The 27071-nt window shown below is 30.3% G+C and overlaps 1 protein-coding gene and 1 long non-coding RNA gene across 2 annotated transcripts in view; one reads left to right on the forward strand and one right to left on the reverse strand.

Annotated features, from left to right (window-relative positions):
- Positions 1-375: 375 nt before the first annotated feature.
- The window catches only part of LOC135125452 (probable ATP-dependent RNA helicase CG8611), a 39252-nt gene continuing 12556 nt past the window's right edge, over positions 376-27071 (forward strand). The window contains exons 1-5 of the mRNA XM_064051089.1: positions 376-1114; positions 1196-1366; positions 1419-2267; positions 9665-9855; positions 19892-20040. Of these exons, the coding sequence (XP_063907159.1) occupies positions 575-1114; positions 1196-1366; positions 1419-2267; positions 9665-9855; positions 19892-20040 (1900 nt within the window). The 5' untranslated portion in view covers positions 376-574. The remainder of the gene's footprint in view (positions 1115-1195; positions 1367-1418; positions 2268-9664; positions 9856-19891; positions 20041-27071) is intronic.
- LOC135125462 (uncharacterized) lies at positions 18754-19580 on the reverse strand. The gene is made up of 3 exons (XR_010279883.1): positions 19481-19580; positions 19015-19430; positions 18754-18961 (listed from the first exon to the last, which is right to left on the reverse strand). It is a non-coding gene; the product is annotated as an uncharacterized LOC135125462 (long non-coding RNA).

The raw sequence follows: 27071 nt of genomic DNA on the forward strand, positions 1-27071 counted from the left end.
TTTTCATCTACTCTAAGGGAAAATTCATCGGCCACGTTTGTGTGTTTCGGGTGAATAGGATTGCGGGAATTAGCGGAGCATTAGCGGTCCATTAGGGGCAATCGTGGTAGATTTTGCTGGGTTGAATTGGAACGGTTCCTTGTCAAGTTGGCACTCGGGGTGATTGATATAGTTAAGTCGCCCTTTAATGGTGATAATGGTAAAAAGCTTAAAGAAGAGTTGAAGTCGTTTTCGTGTTTGAAACCACATAATCACTACTACTAATACTAATAATAATAACAATACATATTAATTATTATTATTTTCGTGTTGTTTGTCATAATGGGTAATGAGCTTTCGAACTAATGGGAACACAAACTGGAGTTTGACATTTACAACACGTGAGATTTTCTAACCTAAGTTTCTTCGTGGCCAAACAAACGTTAATAAAAGTTAAATAAATTGTAGTGAAAGTGCAATATAACCTTCACCCGTGCCCCAAATGAGACATTTAACACGTGTTATTTAATATAACCACACTTTTTGTTGCAACCATACAACAAATAATTCACTGGATTGTTTATAAATTTTAACCATGACCTCGTTCGACTTTTCGTGGAACAAAGCTTCCAAGCCCACAGGGACGGCTTTCGCTCGTAAAAAAACATCCACCAAGAAGTCACCGAAACCAAAACAACAGGAAACCACATCTCCGAAGCCAAATGCAGCCCCAAAAGGTGTCACACGTACACGTCAAACTACCCAAAAGCCACAGTCTTCAATTTCGGACAGTTCAGGCCAGTTGGTGAAACGCAAGCACAAGAAGGATAAATTGGCAGCGAAGGCTTTGAAAGAGAGTGAGTCTGGGGAGAGTGTGAGCTTACCTAAAGCTGTGGATAATAAGGCTTCGGAGACTACACATTCGCTATTTTCTGTGAGAAAGAAGGATGTGTATGTGAATACGAAAATTTCGGGGAAGTCTGTGGTGGAGAAAGTGTTCAGTGCCGAAAAGAAGTTCAGTGATTTGGAGATTCATAGACACGTGGTGGCCAATTTGGTAAAAAATGGTTTTACTAGTTTAACGAAAGTGCAGGAAAAGTCGATTCCGGAGGTGGTGGCGGGGAAAAATGTGCTCGTAAGTAAAATCGTAAATTGGTTTCCGTCTGTCTGTCTGTCTGCCGTCTGTCTGAATTTTTATTCCCGATTCTTTTATTAGATACGTTCTCAGACCGGTTCCGGCAAAACCCTCGCCTACGCCGTCCCCATAATCGACGCCCTCCAAAGTATCATCCCCCGCCTTCAGCGCCAAGACGGCGTGCAAGCCATCGTGGTTGTACCAACGCGAGAACTGGCCCTCCAGACGCACGAGCTTTTCGGAAAAATCAACGTAAGTAACGCCTTACACAGACCATCCACAACCCTAACCCAACCACTTCCAGACTTTCCAGTGGCTAGTTGTGGGACACCTGTGTGGGGGTGAAAATCGCAAAACCGAGAAAGACAGGCTACGAAAAGGCGTCCACGTTCTTATCGGAACACCCGGTAGATTACTAGACCACATCCTACACACATCAGCCCTCAAAACCGACCAAGTCAGATGTCTAGTTCTAGACGAAGCCGACCGTCTCCTAGACATGGGTTTCAAAAAAGATATAGTCAAAATCGTGGAGGAGTTAGACAGCGCGAAAACGAACTCGGAGTACAACCCTCTGGCGATGCTAAGAGGCGACAGGAAACTTCCAGAGCGTCAGGAAGCTTCTGGGGCTCCTTTGCGAGACGTTTCTAGCAGAAATCGCCAGACGGTTTTATTGTCGGCTACTTTGAACAAAGGGATCGCCGAATTGGCCGACTTCACCATGAAGGAGCACGTGTATGTTGACAGTTTGGACGACTCCCCTAACGTTAATCCAGAACACTTGGTGATTCCCAACACCGTCACGCAAGAGTTCATAGTGACTTACGCCAAGCACAGACTGTTTACGTTGTCGGCGGTTTTATTGGCTAAAGCTAAACATAAGGTGTTTGTGTTCATGGCGACGAGTCAAATGGTCGATTACCATTACGAGTTGTTCACGAGGTGTTTGGCACGTATGCCGAAGAATAGGGGGAAGTTGAAGATCGGGGATGTGGCGATTTTGGAAGATGTGGAGTTTGAGGATAGTGATGATGAAGAAGAAGTGGTGTTGGAGACGGAGTTTTTTAAGTTGCACGGGTCGATGGAGCAGAGTATGCGGAAGGAGGTGTTTATGCGGTTCAGGGGGGCGAAGAGGGGGGTGCTTCTGTGTACGGTAAGTGGTTTGTTTTTTGTTTATTTATTTAATTTTGTTTTTTTTTTATAACTACATAGTTTGTTAAAAATTATATGGCTAACGCTCGGCTACGCCTCGCGCACGAATGTTTGCGTGTGTGGAATATAGAATAAATTTTTCTCCATTTCGATAAAGCAGTAGCGTGGAGTAAATATTTTTGAACATCTGTCGTAAAATAAAAGTTGTTCAATAAATTTCCGAGACACCCTGTATAATAAATACATAGTTATAAAAAATAAAAATACAAGATAATGAAAAAATGACGTATGAGCTCGTTGGTACGTTGTCAAGAATGCTCTAAAGGACTTGAGAAAAATTGATCCAAAGTTATTTCGGCAGCTTTTTTGAGTTGAACTCAGTTGTTCAATGTTTCATTTTTTGTTTTTTCATTTTTTCGATTTGCATTTTTTTGGGAGTTCGATTTTAAATTTTTCAGTTTTTCAATTTCCCAGCTTTTGCATTTTTCAATTTTGCAACTTTTCCTTTCGATTTTATAATTTTTTGTTTTTTTATTTTCAGTTTTCGATTTCCATTTTTTTCAATTTCTCATTTTTTTGTTTTTCAGTTTTTCGGTTTTCTAACTTTTTTTTACAAATTTTCGAATATCCAATTCAAAATCGCAAGTCCTGAGTGTTAGAACATCAAACATGCTCGAGTCCCTAGTCCTGGAGGTTGCATCAGGATCCTTAATCTTTCCTTCTTGATCGATCTGTGGTCCTTGGTCCTGGCACTTAATTGTTGGTCCTCAGTAATTGGTCCTTGATAATTGTTTTCTGGTATCTGATTCATTTTGATATCTCATATATGATACTTCATCTTTCATCTTTGATCTTTCATTGCTTCTTCATCCTTCCTTCTTCATCCTTGCTTCTTCATCCTTGCTTCTTCATCCTTGATTCTTGATCCTTCATCCTTGAACCTTCATCTTTTATCTTCCATCCTTGATCCTTCATCCTTTATGCTTCATCCTTGAACTTTCATCCTTCATCCTTGATCTTTCATCTTTCATCCTTGATCCTTATGGTTATTGCCCACTTCTTAATGCCAAGTCCTCGCTCTTGGATCCAAATCTTGAATGCAAGTCTCGAATTCCGAAACATAGATTCGAAATTCCAAAAAATCCTGTTCAAAATCATGAACTCAGAATTTTGACTGATATCTCATACATGATCCTTCATCTTTGATCCTTGAACCTTCATCCTTGATCCTTCATACTTGGTCCTTCATCCTTGATCCTTCATCCTTGATCCTTCATTCTTGATCCTCGATCTTTCATCCTTTATCTTTCATCCTTGATCCTGCATCCTTGATCCTTCATCTTTGATCCTTGATTCTTCATCCTTGATCCTTCATACTTCATCCTTGATCCTTCATTCTTGATCCTCAGTCTTTCATCCTTGATCCTTGATCCTTTATCCTTAACCCTTCATCCTCGATACTTCATCTTTGATCCTTGATTAAAAATCGAAAAAAAGAAAAATTTTTTAAATCCAATATTTGAAAAATGGAAAAATTCTAAAGCGGTAAAATTAAAATCCTTGAAGCTTCATTTTTGATCCTTCATCCTTGATCCTTTATCTTTGATTAAAAAACGAAAAAATGAGAAAGTTTTAAAATTCTAAAATGGTAAAATTAAACTCCTTGATCCTTCAACTTTCATCCTTCATCATTGATCCTTCATCTTTCATCTTTAATATTTCATCCTTCATCTTTGATACTTGATCCTTCATCCTTGATCCTTCATTCTTGATCCTCAATCTTTCATGCTTTAACCTTCATCCTTCATCCTTGATCCTTGATTAAAAATCGAAAAAATGAAAAAATTTTTAAATCCAATATTTGAAAAATGGAAAAATTCTAAAACGGTAAAATTAAAATCCTTGAACCTTCATTCTTGATCCTTCATCCTTGATCCTTTATCTTTGATTAAAAATCGAAAAAATGCGAAAGTTTAAAATTCTAAAATGGTAAAATTAAAATCCTTGATCCTGGATCCTTCAACCTTGATCCTTTAGCCTTGATCCTTGATCCTTGAACCTTGATCCTTCATCTTTCATCCTTCATCCTTGATCCTTCATCTTTCATATCTTTAATCTTTCATCCTTCATCTTTGATACTTGATCCTTGATCGTTAATGCCCACTTTTTAATGCCTGACTCTTGGATCCGAATTTTGAATGCGAGTCTCGAATTCCAAATTCTAAATTCCCAATCCCAAATTCGAAAATCCAGTTCGAAATCAAACTCTGATCTGATTTTTGACTTATATGTCATATATGATCCTTCATCCTTCAGCCTTGATCCTCGATCCTTGATCCTTGAACCTTCATCCTTGAACCTTCATCTTTGAACCTTCTTCCTTGATCGTTCACCTTTGATCCTTCATACTTGATCCTTAATCCTGACCCTTCATCCTTGATCCTTTAGGCTTCCTCCTTGATCCTTCATCCTTGACCCTTGATCATTGATTAAAAATTGAAAAAATGAAAAAGTTTTAAAATCCAATACATATTTGAAAAATGGAAAAATTCTAAAACTGTAAAATTAAAAATAAAAATCGAGAAGCTTAAAAATCGAAAATTTTTTATTCTTTATCCTTGATCCTTTATCCTTGATCCTTTATCCTTGATTGTTTATCCTTGATCGTTTATCCTTGATCCTTTATCCTTGATCCTTTATCCTTGATCCTTATCCTTGATCCTTTATCCTTGATCCTTTATCCTTGATCCTTTATCCTTGATCCTTGATCCTTTATCCTTGATCCTTGATCCTTGATCCTTTATCCTTGATCCTTGATCTTTTATCCTTGACGCTTCATTATTGATCCTTCATCCTTGATCTTTCATGCTTCATCCTTGTTCTTTCATCCTTGATCCTTAATTGTTAATGCCCACTTCTTAATGCCAAGTCCTGACTCTTGGATCCGAATCTTGAATGCGAGTCTCGAATTCCAAAACACTAATTCGAAATTCCGAACCCCAAAATTCTAAATTACCAATCCTGGATTTGAAAATCCAGTTCGAAATCATAAACTCTGATTTGATTTTTGGCTGATATCTCATACATGATTCTTGATCCTTCTTCCTTGATCCTTCATCCTTAATCCTTGATCCTTCATCCTTGATCCTTCATCCTTGATCCTTCATCCTTGATCCTTCATCCTTGATCCTTCATCCTTGATCCTTCATCCTTGATCCTTCATCCTTCATCCTTGATCCTTCATCCTTGATCCTTCATCCTTGATCCTTCATCCTTGATCCTTCATCCTTGATCCTTCATCCTTGATCCTTCATCCTTGATCCTTCATCCTTGATCCTTCATCCTTGATCCTTCATCCTTGATCCTTCATCCTTGATCCTTTAGCCTTGATTCGTTATCCTTGATTCTTAATCCTTCATCCTTGATCCTTAATCGTTAATGCCCACTTCTTAATGCCTGACTTTTGGATCTGAATCTTGAACACGAGTCTCGAAATCCCGAACCCCAGATTCTAAATTCCCAATTCCAAATTTGAAAATCGAGTTCGAAATCATAAACTCTGAATTTTGACTCCTAATACCGAGTTCCTAAAACTTAATTTGGGGCCCAAGACTCGAATCCCGAGTTCTGGACTCCTTGATTCTTGATCTATGTCCCTTGATCCTTTAGCCTTCCTCCTTGATCTTTCATCCTTTAGCCTTCCTCCTTGATCCTTCATCCTTGATCCTTCATGATTGATTAAAAATTGAAAAAATGAAAAAGTTTTAAAACCCAATACATATTTGAAAAATGGAAAAATTCTAAAACTAAAATTAAAAATAAAAATCGCAAATTTTTTATCCTTTATCCTTGATCCTTTATCCTTGATCCTTTATCCTTGATCCTTTATCCTTGATCCTTTATCCTTGATCCTTTATCCTTGATCCTTTATCCTTCATCCTTTATCCTTCATCCTTTATCCTCGATCCTTTATCCTCGATCCTTTATCCTCGATCCTTTATCCTCGATCCTCGATCCTTTATCCTCGATCCTTTATCCTCGATCCTTTATCCTCGATCCTTTATCCTCGATCCTTTATCCTCGATCCTTTATCCTCGATCCTTTATCCTCGATCCTTTATCCTCGATCCTTTATCCTCGATCCTTTATCCTCGATCCTTTATCCTCGATCCTTTATCCTCGATCCTTTATCCTCGATCCTTTATCCTCGATCCTTTATCCTCGATCCTTTATCCTCGATCCTTTATCCTTGATCCTTTATCCTTGATCCTTTATCCTTGATCCTTTATCCTTGATCCTTTATCCTTGATCCTTTATCCTTGATCCTTTATCTTTGATCCTTTATCCTTGATCCTTTATCCTTGATCCTTTATCCTTGATCCTTTATCCTTGATCCTTTATCCTTGATCCTTTATCCTTGATCCTTTATCTTTGATCCTTTATCCTTGATCCTTTATCCTTGACGCTTCCTTCTTGATCCTTCATCCTTAATCTTTGATCCTTCATCCTTGATCTTTCATCCTTGATTATTCATCTTTGATACTGGGTCCTTCGTCTCAAAAATTAAAAATCGAAGTTTTAAAATCCAATGTTTGAAAAATGGAAAAATTCTGAAACCGTGAAATTGAAAAAGTGAATAATTTTAAAAATTACAATTATTGTTACATATTTAAAATTAAAACTAGTAAAATTGCAAATCAAAAATTGAAGAAACTAAAAATTGAAAAATTTTAGGTTGAAAAAAAGCGAAAAATTGAAAAAATAAGGAAAATGAAAAACCGAAACATTTTAAATATGTAAGAATTTTTTAAACATTCAGTTTTGTTAATTGAGAATTTTAGAATTTTATTTCATTTTAATTTTTTTTCAATATTTCGATATTCCGATTTTATAATTTTTTCTTTGTTGAATTTCAAGTTTTTCAACTTTTTGTTTCTTCAGTTTTTCGATTTGCAATTTTTATTTTTTTAGTTTCTTCAATTTTACGATATGCAGCTCTTCGAGTTTTCATTTAAACATTTTTCAATTTTCCGATTTTCCAAATTCTGGACGTTTCACTTCTTAGATTTTGCAATTTTTCGATTTATCAATTTTTCATGTCTTCCGTTTTTCGTTTTTTTTTTTTCAACTTTTCGGCATTTCAATGTTCTGATTTTATAATTTTTCTTTCTTTCAATGCGAAATTTTTGAATTTTTTGATTTTGAATTGTTCGGATTTCAATTTTTCGTATTTTCAAATTTTTGATTTTTAATTTTTCGTCTTTTCCATTTTAGATTTCTCGATTTTTCAATTTTAACTTTCTTTGGATAATTGAAAATCCCAAAATTGCAGTATTGAAAAATTTTAAAATTGGAAAATCGATAAACTGAAGAGTCAGATTAAAAATGTGAAAAATCGAAAAATCATAAAATCGAAAGAAACATTTAAAAATGAAAACTGTGATATAAATCCGAGAAAATGGAAGTGAAAAAAAATCGGGAAAATGAAAAATAAAAATTGAGAAACTGAAAAATCGCAAAATGAAAAATTGTAAAAAATCGTAATTTCAGAAAATTGAAGAAACGAAAGACTGAAAAATTTGGAAGTCGAGAAATTGACAAACTGAAAAAATTAAAGTTGAAAAAGTGAAAGAATAAAAAATTGTGATATCAAAAGAATTCGTCTTAAGGTAAATAAATCCATACTTTTCGAAAAAATTACGTTTGCAAAATTTCAGAGCATTTGCATTTCGTTTTTATAAAATTAAAAAAAAATCCGGGGACGACAAACAGACATACAGACGGACAGACAGACAGACAGACAGACGGACGGACGGACAGACGACTATACTTCCTTAGCTTACGCTCGGGAAGTAAAAATGGTAAAAAAAATCCTGAAAATATTAAACTTCAAATTTGAAGAATTAACTTTGAATTTTGATATGTTTTAATGTGAATTTAATTGATAGTCTAAAATTTCGATAAAAATTGACAAAAATAGCATTTTTTAACAATAAAAAAGACAGAAATTACGAAATTAATTCTTCAACTTTTAAGTTTAATATTTTCAAAAGTTCGATGCAGGAATTTTTTTAACCATTTTTTTCGTGTTCTTCGCAGACTTCTTAACAACGTACCATCGAACTTATACGTAATTTTTTCATCAGCCTGTATATGCTGAAATAACTCTAATTATGTCGCTGATAACTGTTGCTTTTTGTGGTCCGTTTAAGCAGAAAATCCAGAAATTCTTGCTTGCATTACAACCTGGTTTTCCAGCAATCAATTAAGCAATGATAGAGCTGACTTGACCTGATCTGATGACGTAAAAGCTAAGTTTAACGACAAATTTAATATATGTATTGCCTACAACAATTCGTTCAGAACTCGCTGAGGTCATCTAACGTTTCACCCAGAGCACAAGAACTGTACAATCGCTCCCAACAGTTGGTAAACCCATCCATCCACACAAAAGAATAAAACGCATGAACATTTTCCATCAATTCCCATGATCGAATTTGAATGACACCTTGATAACTTTTGATAGAGTTATTTATATAAAGTATTGTGATTACCATACTTTCGTCTTGAAAAAAACCTACATCAAGTCGAATATGGTAGATTTGATAACCACCAGCTACAATGCCCGGAATTGATGTAATTTATTGGTGTAGAAAAATGTAATAGCACCCATCGAACGTTGGCTCCCGCTGGGCTGACACCCAATACTATCGAGGCGTTAGGTAATTTATTATGAATACCATTGTCCGCTACTGTCGGATGCACAAAGTGGCATCTTTTAATTTTTGCTCAGACACTAAATAGCTGCATTTTTAACCCGGAATGCTCCTCGAGGCGGCCGATGAGACGACATTTTCGTCCAAAATGAACTAATATCTTTTGTGGCCGAACCAAATCACTCGCCATTATTCGTATCGGATAGTTAATTATCTGTGCCGATTAATGTTATTGGATTTCTTAAGTGGCGTGCTGTTAAAAGACGGCTAGATCTCCTGCCGGTTTACAATCACACTCGTTTATCCATTCAACGGCCGAATTTAATTCCAGACACAAATTGTTCAACGAAATGTATATCATTCGGGAGTAAAAGAACGCACTTAACATTTTTTCAGATGCCCACAAAACGTACACATTCTTGGCTCTGCGGGCGACGGGCTCGAGTGAAGCATTGTTGTCGACGGCCGGTAGCGGCAATAAAAGAATCTAATTCGATGAGGAAACAACAGTCATGCCTCGACTCGGACACGAGAAGTGTACCTATAAAAATAAAATTATATTATTATTATTATAATTATTATTATTGTTATCATTAAAAAATGTAACCTATACATACTACTCTGATCTACCTCTGTTCGTTCAAACCACGAAAATTAAAAAACACACACACACACTTTTACAGGACGTTGCTGCCCGCGGAGTCGACGTTCCAGAAGCCGACTGCATAATCCAGTACACTGGACCCCAAACAGACGAAGATTACCTTCACAGAGTCGGCAGGACTGGAAGAGCGGGCAAATCGGGGTCGGCTTTGATCTTCCTCACTCACGAAGAGCAAGAATACATCGAAAAGTTGCAAAATCACAAAGTGTTGTAAGTATTTTTACTTCGTGAGTTTAAGCGACGGAAGTATTGTAATCGATTTAGGATTTTCTTGACGTTTCATGACCCCTAGAGTACGAAAAAATTGGTCTATCATTTCCGTCTGTCCAGATTTTTATTAAAAAGATAATCTCTGGACCAATTGTTGTCAAATTTGGCTAATCATCCCTACCAAAAATAGGATGACGTCTTCCCCAAAATATACATTAATAAATTAAATTTTATAAAATAATGAATTCGCGTTGAACTTTTACCATTCAGATTTTTGAAAAAAAATTCAAAATTGTATTGCAACATTTTGCAGTTTAAGTTTGAAAAGAAATCTTGCAAAATTTTTAAGGTTGTTGAAAGCATGGTAAATCGTTAATTAAAATTTGCCCGTTTATGCGATTTTTCAGATTTTTGATTTAACATTTTTTCAGCTTCTCAGTTTTTCGATATTTCAGTTTTACGCTTTTACAATTTTTGGCATTTCAAAATTCTCGATTTTTCGTCTTTTAGATTTTTTGAATTTTTGATTTTCCGACTTTTCCATTTTCCACTTACCGATTTTTCCGTTTGTCAGTTCTTCAATTTTTCAGGTTTTTAATCTTTAATTTTCGATTTTTCAAGTTGACGATTTTTCGACTTTTCGACTTCTCGATTGTCCAGTTTTTCGATTCTTCAATTTTTCGATTTTTTTAAATTGTTGGTATTTTATTTTTCGTTTTTTTTAAATTCTAGATCTTTCGATTGGTCGATTTTTCAATTCAATTTTTGGCGTTTTCGAATTTTAGATTTTTTATTTTTCAAGTTTCTAATTTTTGGCATTTTTAAATTCAGAGGTTTTCGATTTCTCATTTAATGGATTTTGCGATTTTTGATTTTCCCGTTTGGTTTCGATTTTTTTAATTTAAAATTTTTCCGGTCTTAAATTTTAGCTTTTTCGATTTTTCTTTTTGATTTTTCGAATTTTTAAATTTTAGATTTTTCGATTTTTTGGTGTTTCGATTTCTTTTTTGTATTTTATTTTTCCGTTTTTAATTAAATTTTAGATCTTTAGATTTCTCGATTTTTCATTTCAAGTTTTGGCGTTTTTTCTTGATTTTTTAGATTGTCCGATTTTTTTATTTTTCTCATATCTGGAATTTTGACTTCTCGATTTTTCAGTTTTTCAGTTTCTCGATTTTTCACTTCTTCGATTTTTCGGTTTTTCGATTTTTGGCATTTCTAAATTGTCGAGTTTTCGGTTTCTCAATTTTTGAACTTCCTCTTTTTTTCAGTTTTTGCAATTTTTAGAATTTTCAGGTTTTTGATTTTTCAAGTTTCTAAATTTTCGGTTCTTTGATTTTTTTACTTGACGATTTTGACTTTTCCATTTCGAGATTTTCCAATTTTTCGATTTTTGAGTTTTTCGTTTCGATTTTTTGTTTCTTTTTGTCGATTTCTCAATTTTTCGATTTTTTAAATTTCAGCGTTTTTGATTTTCCGATTTTTCTTTTGTCTAATTTTTCGAATTTTTAAATTTAAAATTTTTCAATGTTTTAATATTTTGATTTTTCAATCTTTCAATTTTTAAAATTTTTTGCCTTTCGATTCTTCAATTTTTCGATATTTCGTTTCGATTTTCGGTTTTTTTACTTTTTCAATTTTTCGGTTTTCTAAATTTTAGATTTTTCGATTTCTTGATTTTTCGACTTTTAGATTGTTCGATTTTTTGGTTTTCCCCATTTCTGTAATTTTGACTTATCGATTTTTCAGTTTTTCAGGTTTTTGATTTTTCCTTTTTTAAATTTTCGGCTTGACGATTTTTCGATTTTGAGATTTTCCAATTTTTCGATGTTTCAATTTTGGGATTTTTCAGAATTTCGATTTTTCAATTTTTCGTTTCGATTTTTTGTTTCTATTTGTCGATTTTTCGATTTTTTAAATTTCAGCTTTTTTGATTTCTGGATTTTTCTTTTGTCTAATTTTTCGAATTTTTAAATTTTAGATTTTTTAATGTTTTAATATTTTGATTTATCAATTTTTCAGTTTTTAAAATTTTTTGCCTTTCGATTTTCTAAATTTTAGATCTTTCGGATTCTTGATTTTTCGACTTTTAGATTCTTCGATATTTTGGTTTTTCCCATTTCTGGAATTTTGACTTCTCGATGTTTCAATTTTTCGGTTTTTCAGGTTTTTAATTTTTCAATTTTCGACTTGATAACTTTTCGATTTTTCAATTCTTCGATTTTCCTATTTTTCAATTTTTGGCATTTCTAAATTTTTTAATTTCCGATTTCTTGATTTTTGTATTTATCGATTTTTCTTTTTCAGTTTTTGCAATTTTTCGATTTTTCAGGATTTTGATTTTTCAAATTTTCGTTTCGGTTTTTCGAATTTTAAATTTTTCGGTTTTTTATGTTTCTATTCATCAATTTTTCCATTTTTCAGTTTTTTAAATTTTAGCTTTTTCGATTTCTCGATTTTTCTTTTGTCTAATTTCTCGATTTTTTAAATTTTAGATTTTTTTCAATTTTTTGGTATTTTATTTTTCGGTTTTTTAAATCTTAGATTTTTCGATTTCTTGATTTTTCGAATTTTAGATCGGTCGATTTTTTGGTTTTTCCTATTTCTGGAATTTTGACTTATCGATTTTACAGTTTTTCAATTTTTCGGTTTTTCAGGTGTTTGATTTTGAAATTTTGAAATTTTCGACTTGACGATTTTTTAATTTCTCGATTTGCTTATTTTTCAATTTTTGGCATTTCTAAATTTTCGAGTTTTCGATTTCTCAATTAATTGATTTTTCGATTTTTTATTTTCCCATTTCTCGATTTATCTTTTTTTCAGTTTTTGCAATTTTTCGATTTTTCAGGTTTTTGATTTTTCACCTTTCTCGAATTTTCGATTTCTAGATTTTCCTATTTTTCGATGTTTCAATTTCGGGGTTTTTCAGTATTTTGATTTTTCAAATTTTCGTTTCGGTGTTCTGAATTTAAAATTTTTCGGTTTTTTAAATTTCCGTTTTTTCGATTTCTCGATTTTTCTTTTGTCTAATTTTTCGAATTTTTAAATTTTAGATTTTTCAATGTTTTGATGTTTTGATTTCTCCATCTCTCAGTTTTTAAAATGTTTTGCCTTTCGATTCTTCAATTTTTCGTATTTCGTTTCGATTTTCTGTTTTTTACTTTTTCAATTTTTTAAATTTTAGATTTTTCAGTTTTTTTGTATTTTATTTTTCGGTTTTCTAAATTCTAGATCTTTCGATTTCTTGATTTTTCGACTTTTAGATTGTTCGATTTTTTGGTTTTTCCTATTTCTGGAATTTTGACTTCTCGATTTTTCCAGTTTTTCATTTTCTCGATTTTTCAGTTCTTCGATTTGTCTATTTTTCGATTTTTGGCATTTCTAGATTGTCGAGTTTTCTGTTTCTCAATTTTTCGATTTTTGATTTTCCCATTTCTCGATTTTTGAACTTCTCCGATTTCGCTTTTTTTCAGTTTTTGCAATTTTTCGAATTTTCAGGTTGTTGATTTTTCAAGTTTCTAAATTTTCGGTTCTTCGATTTTCCTACGTGACGATTTTTCGACTTTTCAATTTCTAGATTTTCCAATTTTTCGATGTTTCAGTTTTGGGGTTTTTCAGAATTTCGATTTTTCAGTTTTTCGTTTCGATTTTTTGTTTCTTTTTGTCGATTTCTCAATTTTTCGATTTTTTAAATTTCAGCGTTTTTGATTTCTCGATTTTTCTTTTGTCCAGTTTTTCAAATTTTTAAATTTTTGATTTTTCAGTGTTTTAATATTTTGATTTTTCAGGTTTTAAAAGTTTTTGCTTTTCGATTCTTCAATTTTTCGACATTTCGTTTCGATTTTCGGTTTTTTACTGTTTCAATTTTTCGATTTTTTAAATTTTAGATTTTTCAATTTTTTTGGTATTTTATTTTTCGTTTTTCTAAATTTTAGATCTTTCGATTTCTTGATTTTTCGATTTTTAGATTGTTCGATTTTTTGGTTTTTCCCATTTCTGGAACTTTGACTTATCGATTTTTCGGTTTTTCAGGTTTTCAATTTTTCATTTTTTAAATTTTCGGCTTGACGATGTTTCGATTTCTCGATTTTTCAATTTTTCGATTTTCCCATTTTTCAATTTTTGGCATTTCTAAATTTTCGAGTTTTCGATTTCTCTTTTTTTTCAGTTTTTGCTATTTTTCGATTTTTCGGGTTTTTGATTTTTCAACTTTCTAAATTTTCGGCTCTCCGATTTTTCGAATTTTCGATTTCTAGATTTTCCAGTTTTTCGATGTTTCAATTTTGGGGTTTTTCAGTATTTTGATTTTTCAAATTTTCGTTTCGGTGTTCTGAATTTTAAATTTTTCGATTCTTATGTTTCTATTTGTCGATTTTCCAATTTTTCGGTTTTTTAAATTTCCGTTTTTTCGATTTCTCGATTTTTCTTTTGTGTAATTTTTCGAATTTTTAAATTTTAGATTTTTCAATGTTTTGATGTTTTGATTTCTCAATCTCTCAGTTTTTAAAATTTTTTGCCTTTCGATTCTTCAATTTTTCGTATTTCGTTTCGATTTTCTTTTACTTTTTCAATTTTTCGATTTTTTAAATTTTAATAATAATAATAATAATACGTTTATTCATTCCAACAGACGTTAGTCTATGGTGGACATGTATACACAAAAAGACATTAAATTCAGCTTAAACTAAACTTACAATTTAAAAAAAATCTAAAAAAAAAAAATAAATCTAACATCAGAACAAATATTATGTACATATATTATTGTGCATATCGTGCTAATAACTTTTTTTTGAAAGATGCTTTATTAAAATTAGCGTGAAAAATATCAATGCTATCGTCTAAAGTATAGTTATTATAAAGTCTAAAACATGTAATTAAGGGGCTATTAAAGTGATGATAAGAATTTGGAATTTGATAGTAAAAAGTGGATGGATTTCTGCACAATAAACGAGGAACACAAAAGTTAATATTATTTAGTAACGCTGGACAGAATATATCACCACGCACCAATTTCTGCAAAAATACAAAACAAGCAATATTTCGTCTATACTCGAGAAAATTTTCATTCACTATATTAAGAAGAGCTCTTTGGTTACAATGACTAACAGGATAACAGTTGAACATTTTAAAATACAGATACTTAGCAAATTTCCTGTTAACGTTTTCTATAATATTAATATAAATTTGGTGATGAGGTCTCCAAATTATAGAACAGTATTCTAATTTTGACCTAACTAGACTATAATAAAGCTGTTTAATACATAAAATATTATTAAATTCTTTAGTATTTCTACAGATGAAGCCAAGTGTTTTGATAGCTGAATTTGTTATATCAATGATATGAGGAACAAATGACAATGCAGAGTCTACAATTATGCCTAAATCGCGTATTTGATTACAGTTTTCTAGCAAAGTTCCATTAATATTGTAATAAAAATTAAAATTAGTGTCTTTCCTGGAGAATGTAATTTTTCTACATTTTTTTTTATTAAGGCTTAACTTATTCTGTTCACACCACAGCGCTAATTTATCTACATTATCTTGTAAAACTAAACAATCTCTGTTCGTTTTTATTACTTTAGCTATTTTTAAATCATCGGCATATATAAACGCTCTACAACTAATAACATTTAGGACATCATTGAAGAAAACAGTAAATAACAGCGGGCCTAGGTTTGAACCTTGAGTAACTCCGCTGTTAACAGGAAATAATGTTGACTGGACTCCATGAATTTCAACAAATTGTTCCCTACCAAACAGGAGATTTCTAAAAATCATTACTAGCTGATGACATATTCCTAATGTATCAAGTTTTTTTAATAATATGCAATGATCTACTCTATCAAAAGCTTTGGATAAATCAGTGTATATGGCATCAACTTGAAAGCGATTATCTAAAGCCAAGGATACGTATTCGGTGAATTCACATAAATTGGTGAGAGTGGATCTTCCTTTTATAAATCCATGCTGTTCTAAGGCAATTGTTGAAATACAGTGGGTATACAGGAAGTCTGACATAATACATTCAAATAATTTAGCATAGTTCGATATAAGTGCTATCGGTCTGTAATTTACAATGTTAGCTTTGTCCCCAGCTTTAAACACAGGAAATACACGAGAGACTTTCCACATTTGTGGATAAATAGACGACTTTAAAATTAAGTTGTATATATGACATAAAGGTTTTAACAAATACTGAAGACAATCAATCACTAAAAATGCCGGTATATCATCTGGACCACAAACGAAATTTGGTTTAATTTTTTTCGCAGCTTTTAAAATATCACAGTCATTAATCACAGGCAGGTTGAATATGAGATTGTTATCACAGACAGAATTATCACAGATGGAATTATCACAAATAGGATTATCACTTACTAAAGAGCATCGGCAGCTTCCGCAGTATTCACAGTTAATTTTATTACAACTTGATGCAACACAGGGTTTATGGTTGTCATTGGTGTAAACACTTGCGAATTGTGATGCAAATGCGTTCACTATGTCTTGCGGATTAGATATTATAACACCATCACCAGCTGTCATGCAACTGGGAACACAAGTAGTTTTCCTCCTTTTATTTACGAATGACCAAAACTTCTTTGGGTCATTATGAAGTGAATTTTCAGCCTCACTGATGAAGACTTTATAAGCTTGCCGAATATTACGTCGTATGTCGCATTTTAGAATTCTTATTCTATCCAAGTAAGTTAACAATTTACTTTTCCTATAGAGATTCCATAGCCTGTGTTTTTCTTTAATGCTGGATATAATCGTTTTTGTGAACCAGGGAGGGTAATATGTCTTCGCTGATGACGAACACTTCGGAACATAAACATTTAATAATTTAAGATTGATATCATAAAAAGTAGAACATGCTGTCTCAACATCCACTGTGTCTAAAACTTCTGACCAGTCAGTTTCAATAAAGGCATTATACAATCTTACTAAATCTGCTTTACGAAAATTAAATTTTACTGTGTTCGATGTTCTTGGAAATGGATTACTTGATTGGTCTTTGATAAATAAATTGATGTCCAAGCAAGGGTGGTGAGCATCTTCACGAACTAATGGGAAATTGTTATTTGTCACTTCAGCTGAGACTTCATCAGTTGTCAAAACTAATTTTAGATTTTTTTCAATTTTTTGCTGTTTGGATTTCTCGATGATTCAGTTTTTTGGTATTTTATTTTTCGGTTTTTTAAATTTTAGATCTTTCGATTTCTCGATTTTTCAATTCAATTTGTGGCGTTTCTAAAATTTTCAATTTTTCGATTTCCTGATTTTTCGACTTTTAGGTTGTTCGATTTTTCAGTTTTTCAATTTTTCGGTTTTTCAGGTTTTTCTTTTTTCAATTTTTAAATTTTCAACTTGACAATTTTTCGATTTTTCTATTCTTCGATTTTCCTATTTTTCAATTTTTGTCATTTTTCGATTTTTGTACTTCTCGATTTCTCTTCTTTTTCAGTTTTTGCAATTTTTCGATTTTTCAGGATTTTCATTTTTCAACTTTTTTTTTAATTTTCTGTTCTTCGATTTTTCTACGTAACGATTTTTCGACTTTTCGAATTCTCGATTTTCCAATTCCTCGATGTTTTAGGTTTGGGATTTTTCAGTATTTTGATTTTTAAATTGTTCGTTTCGATTTTTTTAATTTTAAATTTTTCGATTTTTATGTTTCTATTTATCGATTTTTCAGTTTTTTACTTTTTTGGTTTTTTGCTGTTTTAAATTTTGTATCTTTTGATTTCTAGATTTTTCAATTCAAATATTTAGTTTTTCAATTTCTTGATTTTTCGACTTTTAGATTATTCGATTTTTTTATTTTTCCCATTTCTCGACTTTTGACTTCTCGATTTTTCTATTTTTCAAGTTTTCAATTTTTGGCGTTTCTAAATTTTCGTGTTTTTGATTTCACAATCAATCGAATTTTCAATTTTTGATTTTCCCGTTTCTCGTTTTTTGGACTTCTCGATTCCTCTTTTTTCAGTTTTTGCAATTTTTCGATTTTTCAGGATTTTCATTTTTCAACTTTCTAGATTTTTCAATTTTGCGTTACGATTTTTTGAATTTTAAATTCTCAATCTGTAAGTTTTTAAAATTATTCTTTTTTCGATATTTCAATTTTTCGGTTTTTAAATTTTTCGATTTTTCAGTTTTTTCATTAGAAGATGAGACTTCTGATTTTATTTAATATTAAACCTAACAGATTTTAGTGCTGAACTGTCCACAGAACGAAACTTTTCAAATTTAATATGATGCATAAAAATAAATTTGTTGAAAGAAGAAAATTTTTCAAAAATATGATAGATGAGGAACATTTTGGAAACTTTTTTAGCGTTACACATATTATTTATTTTTTAAGAGTAGCCAAATTTTCTGCACATTCGAAATACTTACTTTTTTCCACTTCCTGAGCGTAAGCGAGTCCATCGGGCGACTTGCCACTTTCATGTTTCCTCGACGTTTCATGACCCCCAAAGTACAAAAAAACTGGTCTCCCGTTTCCGTCTGTCTGTCGGTCCGTATTTCGTACTGGAAAATCTCACTTAAAACAAACTTATAAGGGTTACAAAATCAAATCTTATAATTTTTCGAAAAATCTGGATTCATTAAACTCAATCCAAAAATGCGTTTTCCCTTTCCGTCTGTCTGTCTGTTGAGTGCTAAGGTCACCCTGAAAATAATATTTGTTGTTTTTATTTATATAACAGTCTACGTTTAATAATGCAAAAGTCAGAAATTTAATATCATTACTGTTAACTAGCTTCCACCGGAAATGACTGGTTTTAGTGGCAACTTATGGTTTTAGTTTCCATTTAATTGGATAGAACAAAGAGTTCTGGCATGAAATTAATTTTTAGCGAAAAAACTACAAATACCTTGTGTAATAATATTTATTTAATCAAGCATACAATACTCTGTAACCTTGGTACTACTTTGTTCGTGAATCTGCTTTACGTACGTAATTTTTTACGTAAAACGCACAGAAAAGATAAATCATGAGCCCCGTATTCGACAAGCAATAAACCAACAAAATCTTAGGATACGTACATTCCCAATTAATAAACTGAATGCAAAAAACGACGAACATAGTGACCTGTTGATACTACAAGTATATAGTTAATAAATTTTATCAAAAATTCCAACACTGATACTTACGATTTGTAATTGTGTTAGGTACTTTTTCCACCAAGGGGCTTTAGCGGCATCAAATAAACTTAAAAAGTAATAAAAGTACATAACGACATGAACAACAGTGTTAAACAGAACAAGCCACATTAGAACACCACCTGGTGCGTACGTAAAAGTAGCCCACGGAGTTACAATCATGATGACATGGTGGTGCATATGTAATAACGAAACTTGACTATTTTTCTTTCGCAAAACAAGAAAAATCTGGAAAAAGGGGGTTATTTTTTGTAAATTTGTTTGATTATACTTGCAGTATCCAAAATGTCTAACATTTTTGTAAGGAAGTAGTAGTAGTGTATGTTACGGATTTCGATGTCTGTAGCACTGTCGGATGAGTTTAGGGGGCTGCAGACGATGCCAACATTCGCAACCACTTTGACAGTCTTGAACGTAAACAACAACTAAATTAACTAAAAGTGTGTATATAAATTACCCTTGCACAAAGTAATGCATTTAGCACCACTTGCGTCAAATTGTATACTGCCATCAGCGTCCTTAAACTGAAAGCGTCTCGATTTTTCATAATATTTGGTCCCCATTTAAGAGAAAATAGAAGATACAGAGCCAAGATTGTTACGAATTGTGTGGGCGAGCTTGTTAAAGGGTAATTATACTCTAAAAAAAAAACTATTACAAATGCAAGTATTATAGAAGGGCTATTACCTTGGGCTAATGACGGCATGTTTACTTAAGTAGACGTCAATTGCAACTAACAATACCTCGTCGCTATTTTTAATTTAGAAAAAATTCGAAATATGTAAAAACGTGTCGTGACACAATATTGTTACAACAATCAAGAGCGAAAGGTTATTCATATTCTGTCACCGATTATTTTAATTTCTAGTTTAAAAGAACACGATCCTGCTGACTTCCTACGTCATCTTTGCGTTGTAATGGAGGAACCGGAAGAGGAGAAGGCCGCCACCGCGCTACAGCGGCACTATGAAACCGCCCTCTCCAAAAATAAGGACCTCCACCGTTTGGCTTGTTTCGGTAAGCAAAAAAAGACCTGATCGAGGTCATTATATCTATTGAATTTTTTGTTAAACTTAGCTTTTACCGCATTATATTGTCACTTTGACGAATTTTTCGACATTGCGTAGCTTGTAGAATACAAATGTCGCTTTTTCGATTGCTTCTGGGTGTTTAGGTTCACCTGTACGTAGTTTCTCGCTCGAGGCGCAGCCGAGAATTAATTTTTTTATTATTATTATTTGACAAAGAAGATAAATCACCAAAGTCACGTCACGACATGTCACGTCACGACATGTCACGTCACGACATGTCACGTCACGTCACGTCACATCACGTTATGGCAGGTCGTCCAAAGGGTGAAAAATCTAAAAATTACAAATCGGGGAATGAAAAATTAAAAATCGAAAACGCGAAAAATAAAAAATTGAGGACCTGAAAAGATGGAAAATTCTAATTTGAAAAATTTGCAAATCGAATGATTGAAAAATGTAAAGATTAATAACGAGAAACTAAAAATCGGATAATTGAAGAAAGGAAAAATTGGAAAGTTCAAAATTGAAAAATAAAAAAAATTAAAAATTTAAAATTGAACCCGTAAAAATGTGTCGAGCCGAGCGTTAAACGTACGAATTTAATTTTTTTGAAGTAATTATTTGAAAAAGAAAAAAGGTTATTTCAAAGAGAAAAAGGTCCTGTCCCTACATGTCAGGTCACGTCATGTAAGGTCGCGTCATGTCAGGTCATGTAAGGTCACGTGATGTCAAGTCGCGTCATGTCAAGTCACGCCTGTCACGTCATGTCCGGTGACGTCATGTTAGGTCGCCTCACGTAATGTTAAGTCAGGGCACGTCAGGTCATATCAGATCACGTCACGTTATGTGAGCTCCTTGAAAGAATGAAACATTGAAAAATCACAAATCTGGAAATGAAAAATTAAAAAATAAAAACGCGAAAAATAAAAAATCGAGGAGCTGAAAAGACGGAAAATTCCAATGTGAAAAATTGAAAAATTCAATAGTTGAAAATTAAAAAAATTTGATAATTGAAAGGGAAACTCTCACTTCTCGATTTTTCAATTTTTCGTTTCTTAAATTTTTAACTTTTAATTTTTCTAGTTTTCATTTTAAATATTGGCCTTCAGTTTTTTTCTTTTATTTTTCAATTTTTGATTCGTCAGTTTTTCACTTCTTCAAATTTTCGATTCGTAATTATTCATTTTGGTTTTATTTTCATAATTTTTATAATTCGTCGATTTTTCGATGTTCTAATTTTATAATTTCTTGTTTTTTCAATTTAAATTTTTTCAACTTTCCATTTTTTCAATTTTTCGCTGTGCAAATTTTCCTATTTTCATTATTTTCCGTTTCTTCAATTTTAGGCCATGTAAATTTCGATTGATTGATTTTCCCATTTCTCGATTTATCTTTTTTTCAGTTTTTGCAATTTTTCGATGTTTCAATTTTGGGGATTTTCAGTATTTTGATTTTTCAAATTTTCGTTTCGGTGTTTTGAATTTTAAATTTTTCGATTTTTAATGTTTTATTTGTCGATTTTTCAATTTTTCGGTTTTTTAAATTTCAGCTTTTTCGATTTCTCGATTTTTCTTTTGTCTAATTTTTTAGAATTTTTAAATTTTAGATTTTTCAATGTTTTAATACTTTGATTTTTCAATCTTTCAGTTTTTAAAATTTTTTGCTTTTCGATTCTTCTATTTTTCGATATTTCGTTTCGATTTTCTGTTTTTTACTTTTTCAATTTTTCTATTTCTTGATTTTTGAACTCTTATCTTGTTCGATTTTTTATTTTTCCCATTTCTGGAATCTTGACTTCTCAATTTTTTAAATCTTAGATTTTTTCAATTTTTCGGTTTTTTAAATTTTAGATCTTTCGATTTCTCGATTTTTCAATTCAATTTTTGGCGTTTCCAAAATTTTCAATTTTTTGATTTCTGGATTTTTCGATTTCTTGATTTTTCGACTTTTAGATTGTTCGATTTTTAGATCACGTCATGTCATGTCACGTCATGTCAAGTCACGTCGTGTCAAGTCACGTCACGATATGTCAAGTCTCGTCACGTCACGTCACGTCACGTCACGTCACGTTATATCAGGTCACGTCACGTTCTCAGGTCGTCGAAAGAATGAAAAATCTAAAAATTACAAATCGGGAAAAGAAAAATTAAAAATCGTAAACACGAAAAATAAAAAATCAAGGACCCGAAAAGATGAAAAATTCCAATTTGAAAACTTGAAGAAATGAAAAATTGAAAAATTCAACAGTTGAAAATTTAAAAAAATTGATAATTGAAAAGGGGATTCTTGAAAATTTGCAAATCGAATGATTGAAAAATGTAAAGATTAAAAACGAGAAACTAAAACTTCACTTTTCTGATTCGTCAGTTTTTCGTTTCTTCAAATTTTCGTTTCGTAATTATTCATTTTGGTTTTTTATTTTCATAATTTTTATAATTTCTCGATTTTTCAATGTATAATTTTATAATTTCCTGTTTTGTCAATTTCAATTTTTTCAACTTTCCATTTTTTCAATTTTTCGCTCTGCAAATTTTCCTATTTTCATTTTTTTTTCGTTTCTTCAATTTTAGGCCATGTAAATTTTGAGTTTTCATTTTTAAATTTTTCAATTTTTCGATTATCAATTTTACGAGTTTTCGAATTTTAATTTTCGATTTTTCAAATTTTCATGTCTTCATTTTTTCGATTTGCAATCTGTCATTTTAGTCTTTATTCTTCCTTATTTTTTTAATTTTTCGGTTTTCAGTTGATTTTATCATTTTTCGATTTGCAATTTTTCGTTTCGGTTTTTTATTTTCTTTATTTTTTCAATAATTCGATTTTTCATTGTTTAGATTTAATTTTTTTTTGTTTTTCAATTTTCCGTTTCGCAATTTTTCGCTTTTTAATTTTTTTTGTTTCTTCAAACTTTCATCTGTTGCAATTTTTCAGTTTTTCAATGTTCCGAATTTATTGTTTTATTTGCGATTTTCAATTTTTCGGTTCTTAATTTTTGATTTGCAATGTTCTAGTTTTCATTTTAAATATGTTATAATGATATTTAAAAAAAAAATTGAAGCATTCGATTTTAAAAACTTTTTCGTTCATTCGACTTCAATTTTTCAATTTTTTAGTTCGTCGGTTTATTATTTCTTCAAATTTTCGGAACTTTAAAAATGCGAAACTGAAAAGTTTAAAACTGAACACTGAAAACTGAAAAATTGCATTGCCAAATTGATAAATCGAAAAATTGAAACATCCAAAGAGACAAAAATCGAAAATTCAGAAATTTTAAAAATTCAAAAATTTAAAAATCGAAAAATTGCGTTGTAAAATTGATAAATCGAAAAATAATAGGTTTTAAAAATTCAAAACTTTAAAATTGGAAAACCGAAAAAACGAAAAACTAAAAATCTGGAAATTGGAAACAGAAAAAACGAAAAATTGAAAAATTTATAATTGAACACTTGAAAAATTGAAAATCGAATGATAGAAAAATGGAAAAATTAAAAAATTCAAAACCTCAAAAATCGAAAAACGCAAGAAAAAAAATCGAAAAATTGTAAAATCTTTGAATTAAAGAAACAAAACATTAAAAAATTGCTTTGTAAAATTGATAAATCGAAAAATCCTAAGATTGAAAAAACTAAAAATTTAAAACGTGAAAAAACGAAAAATTAAAAATTAAGAAATCGAGAAAAATTGAAAAATTGAAATTTCGAAAAATTGCAAAATTTTAAATTAAACACTTCAAAAGTTGAAAATCGAATGATTAAAAAATATAAAAATTAAATACGAGAAAAATCGGAAAATTGAAAAAATGAAAAATTGAGAGATTCAAAAGTTTAGAAGAACTGAAAACGTTAAAATTGAACACTCGAAAAATTGCAAATCCAAAAATGAAAAATCCCAAAATTGAAGAAACGAATAATTAAAATCTCTAAAATTAAAAAGTCGAAAAATTGCATTGTAAAATAATTGATACATCAAAAAATTCAAAATTCTAAATCTCCAAAATTAGAAAAATGCAAAAGTTCAAAACTCGAGAAACTGAAAATCGAAACATTGAAAAAACCAAAAAATAAAAAACTGAAAATTGGACACTTGAAAATTGCAAATCGAATCATTGAAGAAATGAAGAGTTGAAAAATGTAAAAGGTAAAATATCTAAAAATTTAAAAATAGAAAATTAAACAAATGAAAAATTGCATTTAGTCGAGAAACTGAGAAATCAAAAAACTTTCGTTTCTAATTTTTCAATTTTTTAGTTCGTCAGTTTATTATTTCTTCAAATTTTCGATTTGCAATTATTCGTTTTGGTTTTTTGGTGTGATAATTTTTATAATTTGTCGATTAGTGTCCTAATTTTATAATTTCTTGTTCTTTCAATTTCAATTTTTTCAACTTCCCATTTCTTCAATTTTTCGATTTGTAAATTTTTATATTTTCATTTTTTTTCGTTTCTTCAATTTTACGACATGTAAATTTCGAGTTTTTTCCAACTTTTGGATGTCTTTCGATTTTGCAATGTTTCGATTCCAAGTTTCACGAGTTTTCAATTTTTAATTTTTCAGTCTTTCGATTTTTCAATTTTTCGGTTTTTCAATGTTCTAATGTTATAATTATAATTTTTCGATTAGCGATTTATCAGTTTTTATTTTTTTTTGTTTCTTCATTATGACGATATGCAACTATTTAAGTTTTCACATTTTCTAAATGTTAGATGTTTCAATTTTCAGATTTTGCAACTTTTCATTTCGTTTATATTCTTCATTTTTTCAATTTTTCGTTTTACAATCTCGTGATTTTATTATTTTATTTGCGATTTTTTGGTTTTCAATTTTTCAGTTCTTCAATTTTTGATTTGGTAACTTTTGTAGTTTTTATTTTAAATATGTAATAATGATAATAATTAAAAAAAAAATCCAATTACGTATTCGATTTTAAAACGTTTTCAATGAAATGAAAATTTAAAAATTCAAATGTTGAAAATCCAAAAAAATTTCAAGTTGAAAATAGAAAACTTGAAAAATATTACAAGCGAAATACCGACAAATCCAAAAATTAGAAATCGGGAAACTAAAATATTGAAGAACTAAAAATTGAGAAACCGAAAAGTCGAAAATTTCGAAAAATTTAATGATTGAAAATGGAATTTTTGAAAAATTGAAAATTAAATGATTGAAAAGTGGAAAGATTAAAATCGAATAACTGAACAAACGAAAAATTAAAAAATTCAAAAGCTGAAAAATTTAAAATTGAGCGAATACGAGTATATTTTTTTTTGAGAGTGTGATTTGAAAAAGAAAAAAATGAAAAGGCGAAAAATTCAAAAATTGAAAATTCGAAAAATATTGCAAATCAAAATATCGACAAATCGAAAAATTAGAAATCAAGAACCTGAAAAATCGAAAACGCGAAAAATCCAAAATCGAGGAACTGAGAAGCCTGAAAATTCCAATTCAAAAAATTCAGTAAATGAAAAATTAGAAAATTGATGATGTGAAAATTCGAAAAATTTAAAATAGAACACTTGAAAAATCGCAAAGCGCGTGATTGAAAAATGAAAAGATTAAAAACGAGAAATAAAAAATTGAAAAATTCGTAAGTCGAAAATTCGAAAAAATTAATGATCGAAAATAGAACACTTGAAATATTGCAAATCAAAATATCGTCAAATCGAAAAATTAGAAATCGAAAACTGAAATATTGATGAATTGAAAATTACGAACCTGAAAATTCGAAAACGCGAAAAATCAAAAATCGAGAAACTGAGAAGTCTGAAAATTCCAATTCAAAAAATTCAGTAAATGAAAAATTGTAAAATTGAAAATTTGAAAATTCGAAAAACTAAAAAAAAATGGAAAATTAAAGAATTCAAAAGTTGAAAATTCGAAAAATTTAATAACTGAAAATGGAACACTTGAGAATTTCAAATCGAATGAATGAAAAATAGAAAGATTAAGAACGAGAAATTAATAATCGAGTAAATGAAGAAGAATTGCAAAATTCAGAAGCTGAAAAATAAAAAAAAAAATTAAAAGTACTTAATTAAAATCCATAAATACCTATTTTGAAAAAAATTAAGGTGGAACATTTTATTTTTCTTTTTTGAAAAACTTGAATTGTTTCGCCTTTATAACGGGATAATTCTAAGAATGAAAAATTCAAAACTTGAAACATTCTTAAGTAAAAAAAAATTGAAACATTTTTTAAATTGATCACTTGAAAAATTGTAAATCCAATGATTAAAAAAATTAAAAACGAATAAAATAATCGAAAAGTCGAAAAATTGCTTTGTGCACCTGAAAAAATTTCAAAATTGAAAAGTTCAAAAGTTTAAAAATTAAAAACTGAAAACTGGACATTCGAAAAAATGTAAATCTGAAAATTAAAAATCTAAAAACTTAAACATCGAAAAATTGAAAAATTCGAAGAATGAAAAAGCTGTAATATGGAAATATAGGAACAGTTGAAATTGAACATTTGAAAAATTCCTAAGTAGAAAATCGAGAAATTAAAAAATTAAAAACTTGAAAAAATAGAAAAATCGAGTAACTGAGAAATTTGAAAATTCCAATTCAAAAAATTCAGTAAATGAAAAATTGTAAAATTGAAAATTTGAAAATTCGAAAAACTAAAAAAAATGGAAAATTAAAGAATTCAAAAGTTGAAAATTCCAAAAATTTAATAAGTGAAAATGGAACACTTGAAAATTTCAAATCGAATGATTGAAAAATGGCAAGATTAAAAACGAGAAACTAATAATCGAGTAAATGATGAATTGCAAAATTCGGAAGCTGAAAAATAAAAAAAAATTAAAAGTACTTAATTAAAATCCATAAATACCTATTTTGAAAAAAATTAAGGTGGAACATTTTATTTATCTTTTTTGAAAAACAGGAATTGTTTCGCCTTTATAACAGGATAATTCTAAGAATGAAAAATTCAAAATTTGAAACATTCCAAAGTAAAAAAATTGAAAAATTTAAATTGATCACTTGAAAAATTGTAAATTCAATGATTAAAAAATTAAAA

The sequence above is a fragment of the Zophobas morio genome, unplaced genomic scaffold (genome assembly GCF_036711695.1).
Source record: "Zophobas morio isolate AGI-343-1 ecotype UQ-CSIRO unplaced genomic scaffold, CSIRO_AGI_Zmor_V1 ptg000008l, whole genome shotgun sequence".
Lineage (NCBI taxonomy): Eukaryota > Metazoa > Arthropoda > Insecta > Coleoptera > Tenebrionidae > Zophobas > Zophobas morio.